The 7,236-nt window shown below is 39.3% G+C and overlaps 1 protein-coding gene across 1 annotated transcript; it reads right to left on the bottom strand.

Annotated features, from left to right (window-relative positions):
- Positions 1 to 5,353: 5,353 nt before the first annotated feature.
- LOC138908925 (GDSL esterase/lipase At5g03980-like) lies at positions 5,354 to 6,736 on the bottom strand. Its single transcript, XM_070199691.1, has one exon. The coding sequence runs from the start codon at positions 6,693 to 6,695 to the stop codon at positions 5,580 to 5,582; it is 1,116 nt and encodes a 371-aa protein (XP_070055792.1). The 5' UTR covers positions 6,696 to 6,736; the 3' UTR covers positions 5,354 to 5,579.
- Between the last annotated feature and the right edge of the window lie 500 nt (positions 6,737 to 7,236).

Below are 7,236 nucleotides of genomic sequence, written 5' to 3'. Positions count from 1 at the left end.
TTCGCTACCACAATAGCAAGCTCTTCGCTTTTCGAGTTTAAGGCTGCCTCTAAGTTATTAACTCTTTCAGCAGAGGCAGCCTCACGATCGGTTGCAGCGAAAATGGAGTCCTGGACTTCAGCCCATTTAGCCTTGGCTTCATCAAATCTAACCCTCAGCGGGCCAATTTCTTGGCTGAGGGTTATCACTTCTTGCTTGCTTTCCTGCAAACGAGTTTCCAAAACATTATCCTTGGTGGCTCTATTTTTTAGTTTCGAGAGGCGGAGAACAGTCTGGTCTCGTTCCGCCAAAAGCTGATCTCGTTCATAAGTAAGTTCTTCCTTCTCACAAATCAGCCTTTGAAGGCCCTCAGAAGCAAGAAACTTGACCTGCAAAACAAGAAGATTCAAAAGTAGGGGAAATAACAGAGCATTTTTCAACAAACATCTTCTCCCAGTCTTTTTATGAAGCCAAAGGCTTAAGATAGTTAGCAAGCTCTACCGTCCTCGAAAGCAAGTTGCACCCGGTGGAGACAGAAAGGGTAACACTCCTCGTCCTTTGTGGATCTACAGAAGGGGAAGCATAATTTTGCCCCAAATTCCCATGAACTGGGGACTGGGGAGGAAGGATACCTTCTTCATGGTCAGGTGCAGCCTATGAAGATGATGTAGTAACCATTGTTTGAAGAGTGGACGAAGATAGAAATGATGTGGCAGTTGCTGGTGGTGGGGAAGGTAGAGATGAAGCTGATGGAGTTGAAAAGTGTGAAGCAACTGCATCAAATGCAGGGTTGGTTATTTGATGCTCGCCAACCAAAGACGGCCCGTACCTGGTACTCAGCCTCGCAGTACCGGTTACAACAATTGGGGCCCGAGAGTGGGAATTGGCATTATCTACCAAATCAAATTCTCCCCAAAGTGCTGAGGCGTCATATTCAGTTGTTGCAATTGTCCCAACAGGTCGAGCATCCTATTGAGATGATGAGGATCATATCCTTCTATGTAAAAAAGCTCCCTCATCACTAGCTTCTTCATCATCGTCTATCATCATAGTGTCTATGACCGGCCTGGAAGGAGGACCAGTTATCATCACCACCGGAGATGCCTGGGGGGCATCAACCTTTGCCCTCTTATTCTTTTCCCCGGCTGCAGAGGAACGTCTTCATTTTGGTTGCTTGTTCTCTGGTCGGGGACTCCATAGAATGCAGTGTTGGTTATTTGATGCTCGCCAACCAAAGACGGCCCGTACCTGGTACTCAGCCTCGCAGTACCGGTTACAACAATTGGGGCCCGAGAGTGGGAATTGGCATTATCTACCAAATCAAATTCTCCCCAAAGTGCTGAGGCGTCATCTTCAGTTGTTGCAATTGTCCCAACAGGTCGAGCATCCTATTGAGATGATGAGGATCATATCCTTCTATGTAAAGAAGCTCCCCCATCACTAGCTTCTTCATCATCATCTATCATCATAGTGTCTATGACCGGCCTGGAAGGAGGACCAGTTATCATCACCACCGGAGATGACTGGGGGGCATCAACCTTTGCCCTCTTATTCTTTTCCCCGGCCGCAGAGGAACGTCTTTATTTTGGTTGCTTGTTCTCTGGTCAGGGACTCCATAGAAAAACGTTTGCTCCCGAAGCAGGCCCGGGTATGCATGTTCGAGTAAGTGCCTCCTGAAGCAGCCTCTCCACATCAACAGGATCAGCCAAAACACCCTCATCGGGGACATCAACTGAGCCCGCAGGTAGACCTAATTTCATGAGCAAGGCAGAAGGGTTCAACCAAGTTTTTCATATACAAAAGGTGGAAAAAAGGTAAATTAAAGTTACCGTAATTTTTGGCCTTCCACCCGTATTTAATGGACAGTTCTTTCCACAAACGGGTTTCGGGCGTTGTGATATCTAAGATCATTTGAACCCACCGGTCCAAGCCTTCTATCACCGGTGGGATCCATCGAGTTGCTGTAACAAATGAAGGTTGAAGGATCAATACGAGCATGGAAAATGTTTAGTAAGAAAAGATATATTAAAGAGAACTTACGAGAGCGGTTCCAAGAAACCGGAAAGGATGAAGTCGTTGTTAGAATAATGTCACTGGTGGCAACTGCAACGAACTATTCCATCTACCCACGGTCATTTTCGTCGTCTATGCTAGATAGCAAAGCATGGTGGCCATGCTTGTAAAGGTTTATCGTTCCCCCGTGGAAGATTTTGGGGGAACAAAGATTCATCATATGAGCTAGGGTTAGCTCCTCTTTAGTTTCTAGGCACAAATGTCGAAGGCAGGCGACTGTCCTCCAGACTGAAGAACTTACCTGTGCCAAACACACCTGGTAGTAAAGGCAAAAATCTGTAATCACGGAATCAATCTCTCCGCTCAAAGAAAACGCACCCAAAGTAAAGGGATACATGGAAAAATATGTAAACCCTTCCCCGAGAAGGGTCACTCCCTTCGATAGGTAAGGAGCAACGATGTTCAACTCATGGCAGCGGCAGTCTTCCTTCACAGTAGGAATACTGGAAGGGCGAATAGAAGAAGAGTACCTACTAACGGCCCATGTGCAAGGGTTAGCAGTAGAAAATTTTTCTTCGAAATCCTTCGAAGTACTAAGCCTTCTTGGGATGATGGAACCCACTATTGGAGGAACAGAATCCTTGGTTTTGTTGCCCTTTGAAGAACTAGCACGTTTTGAAGAGGAAGCCATTGGAATAGAGGGAAGGATAATTTCTGGTTCGAAGAAGATCAGAGAAAAGTTTGGAAATAAAGATGCATATTAGAAGTTTGAGAGATTATGAAGTACATAAGAGAAGGATGATGCGTATAACTAAAATTTTGGCGGATAAATTCATGGCCATTATTACCTCGATAATCGACAAAAGGCGTGCTAAATCATGGGAAGACATGTGTTCGGGGCATTAAATGCAGAGAGACACGCGTCTAATCAACCGTCAGTGGCCGTCAAAAGGAATTATAGTAATTCCTGCCAAAAGAGTGTTTCTACCAACTTTTCGGTAACACAAAGCTATGTCACCGGAAAGCAGGGGGGCTATCTGTATTAGAAAAAATATGACATGTCGCGTGGCTGCTTAAAGGAAGGACACGTGGAACACAAGATGGAGATGGCCACCGAACATAGTTATTCCGCTTGTCACCGGAAGGAATAATGATCATAAAAGGAATATTAAATGCTTTGCGCCCGGTAACATTTAATACGGAACATTTTGCAGCATTAACGGTGATAGCCCGTTACAAGAAATTTGACATTTATATCTAACGTTACATCTTCATCAATGACCCTCATAATTGATATTAAAGAAGGGCATGATCCTAGAACTTCCTTCCCTAGACATAGTTATAAATAGAGAGCTCAGTTATCATTGTAAAAAACACGAATTTTCTGGCTAACTTATGTTACATTCTATACAGCATTTTAATATAATTTGATTCTCTCGCTTTTGATGTTATCATTGTTGTGCCCGAAAATCTTGTTCTCGGACTCATTAGCATTGTTGTTTCATCTACATTCTAAGACTAAGTATTTCATATTTCATCAGTTATTTCATTATTTTTTGGATCAAATTAATTCACTTATCTAGAAACCACGAACAAATTTAACTGTATCGTTTTTCGCGTAAACAGAAATATAGCTAGAATTCTGCGTAAACACAGAATATATGGACGACAAATTGCCCTTTTTTACCGGATGCCTCTCTTTCTTTGCGATAAAGCAGACTTGATTTGTTTTAAGTTGTTTACTGTGGTAAATGGCCGTTGTTGGCTAGCTCATGGTACTCTGCAGCTCTTTGTTTATTCGGTGATAATATACCCCTCCGTTTCAATTTATATGAAATAGTTTAATTCGGCACGGAATTTAAGAAAAAGAATAAGATTTTTAAAACTTGTGGTCTTAAAAGCTTAACGGGTAAAAGCTTTTTGGGACCATGACATTTGTGTGGTTATAAAAGCTTCTCATTAAGGGTAAAATGAAGAGTTTAAAGTTGAATTATTTTCAAATTTAAAATGTGTCATTTATTTTGGAACAGATTAAAACGGAAAGTACCTCATTTAATTTGAAACAGAGGGAGTAATATATAATATTAATGTTTGAAGAATTAACCTAAATTAAAAATAATTGGTGATATAATTGATATATTAACAATGCATAATATGTGAATAATCGTATATAATTAGTGACAAGAGGAGTTGCTCTGATTGTAAGCAATCTGCACTTCCAACCAAGAGGTTGTGAGTTCGAGTCACCTCAAGAACAAGGTGTGGAGTTCTTGGAGGGAAGGATGCCGAAGGTCTATTGGAAACAGTCTCTCTACCTCATGGTAGGGATAATGTCTGCGTACACACTACCCTCCCCAGACCCCACTAGTGAGATTATACTTGGGTTGTTGTTGTTGTTGTAATTAGTACACTACCCTCCCCAGACCCCACTAATGAGATTATATTTGAGTTGTTGTTGTTATTGTAATTAGTGCATAATTTATGTATACCGATTAGAAAAAATAAATAATAAATTCTGTCATTTATTTGCGTAAAGATCCCCTTTACTATTTAACTTGCTTTATTACTAATTTCACTAACAAATATTTTTACACTGTCAATAAAGTTAAACGCTTTTTTTCAATTAGCATCCTAGGTTCTCTCCAACGTTTCTTTTTCCTCCTAATAATCTGACAGGCAAAGTGCAAAATCCAACTGGATATATCAATAGAAAAAGATCAACCACGGCTCTGCTTTTGAATAATGAATTCTTTTATAGTATCAATCCGAGGCAGATCCAAAATTTAAATTCTGTGGGTTCAATTTTTAAATTTTTTAGCATTGAATCCATTATATTTTAAAGTTATGAGTTCATCTCTACTAAATTTTGCAATTTTAATAAATTTTTACATATAAATTTTTACTCCATATCAAAAGTTATGAGTTCAATTCAACCCGCAGAGTATACGCTAGATCCGCCCTGGTATCAACTGTTTCCTAATCAATGAAATTGATTTATTCAAATCTATTTTTTGAATAGTCTGAAAAGTAATGAAGTAATTATATGATCAAAACTAACTTATTTGTTTGCATCTACCGTGGACCAACTGGAGATCATAAATGTTTGTTCGACGAAAAAAATCTTAAAACAAATTTTGAAATCAAATCAAACTTAAATATCCCACAACAATATATTCCACTTTGGCCAAATTTGTTACTCCCTCCGTTCTAATTTATGTGAACTTATTTTCTTTCAAAAAAAAGTTATTTAAATTTGATATTGACTCATTAATTCTAAAAAAAAAAATATTGAATCATTCACCCCTCATAAGACACCCTACTGTTCGAAAGCCCTATTAGCTTCACCCGCCATTGACATAAGTTTGTAATAAAAACATAAGCTTTAACTATTTATTTGCAAACTACAATCACTCTTTTATTTATTTTCTTTTCGACCTCTTTATGAAGAAGAAAGAACACATAGGGTGTGACATATATCATCATGTTCTAAACACCCAAATGCCCAACTAAGAAAATCATTATTACCAACCAAAAACATAAAGAAAAACACCCAAATAACAAACTAAAAGAATCTTGAAACTCATTAACTAAACGGTACACCCGAATCTGGAAAGCATGTCTTTGACAACAATGTCTGTCATATGACGATGAGCTTCATCTGTCAAATGAATACCATCCCAATGCACGTATTGAGCCGGGTTAGAACAAGCTCTTACACTAGCTGATCCACACACAGTCCTGAAATTAAAGTTGTATCGTCCTCCAGTTCCACAGCACGCAGTTAACAACGTATTCTGATTAAATCCAAAGGAAGAAGCACTGCGAAGAAGAGTCAAAAGCGCCCCGTAATAATCTCCATAGACAATCCTAACATTCGGAAATTCACGTTGTAGAGATGCCAAACTTCTGGTCAGGTATCTATTATGGTACGAAGCAAAATCATTATAATTTCTCAAGCAACCCAATTGGTCGTAACCATTTGCATTAGAATCAGGAAAAGATGTCAAATACAAAGGAAGACACCCCAGTGGATAAATTCCTGGAACCAAAATACGAGTTGCCCCAAGCTGAATCACATCTTTGATGCTTCTCATAATACCGGCAACAACAAAAGGAACGTAGGTACGGACCTCGGGTAATTGCTTGTTTTGGAAAAACCCATTGTAATAATCATTGCCACCCCATTCTCCCATTACTATAAGAGACGAACTCCTAAGAGTTTGTGCACAATTAGAACCACATGTGGATTGTAAATGAGATTTAAACCAACCTAATTGAGCAGCCAACGGCGTGTTCCATGTGGGCAGCCGAATACCTCGAGCTGCCCAGAAAGAGGAATTTAGCGCCGTGGCACCAGCCACGGCGAAGTTAACGCCTTGGCTAAAAGAAGCACCTCTGTCCAAGTAAGCATTGAGGAAGGAGAGTTTGAAAGCAGAGGAAATGTAGTCGATAATAATACGGCCGTTTGAGAAACGGCCGGTAGGTCTTCTAAAGAAGGTTTCACCGTAAGGAGCTTGGTTGGCTCGGAATATAATGGAAGCGCCGGGTGTACGGATGACATTTCCGGCATCAGCGAGTGAGTCACCGAGTTGGTAAACTGATCTGATGTTACATTTTGTTTGGGCAGCTGAGGGAGAAGAGAAATATGCGAAAGTTATCACTAAAAGAAAGAAAGATACTTTGGGTAGAGACAGAGGAGCCATTGTGAAGAATGTTTTTTGCTTGTTAAACTTCAAGTGGTAGATCTAATTTATATACTCCAAAAAGGAACAGAAAGTCTCGGAAACAACAGGAATATAATGTCTCTTTAGGCTTACAATATGTGGTTGTCACTTTGTTGCTTTTTGAATCTTGTATTATTTTCAACAATTTTTACCATGTGGAAATAAAGTACGAAAAGTTTTATTATTATTATAACATGTTTGTGGTCAGGGTATCACATATTAATATATGTCAAAATTATACATTTTCTATTAACTAATTGTATTTACTTTAAAACTTGCTACTATGTATTATTTTTCAAAGATTAATATACGAGGTGTTGTGTAGATGGAAGTACGTAGATTTGCACACGAAGTGCAGAGTATAGTGTGAGTACAACTAACCACATGTATTCAATAAGTAACAACACTCTTGGGTTAAAAGCAATGACGAGATCAGAAACAATACTCAGATAGCAATATCAATAACCAGAAACATTTCAGAATATAAAGGAAAAGGTAGCTCAATGATATTATGTTCAGC

Source organism: Nicotiana tomentosiformis, chromosome 4 (genome assembly GCF_000390325.3).
Source record: "Nicotiana tomentosiformis chromosome 4, ASM39032v3, whole genome shotgun sequence".
Taxonomy (NCBI): Eukaryota; Viridiplantae; Streptophyta; class Magnoliopsida; order Solanales; family Solanaceae; genus Nicotiana; species Nicotiana tomentosiformis.
Note: the sequence above shows the minus strand (reverse complement) of the source record. Positions and strands in the feature narration are given on the sequence as shown.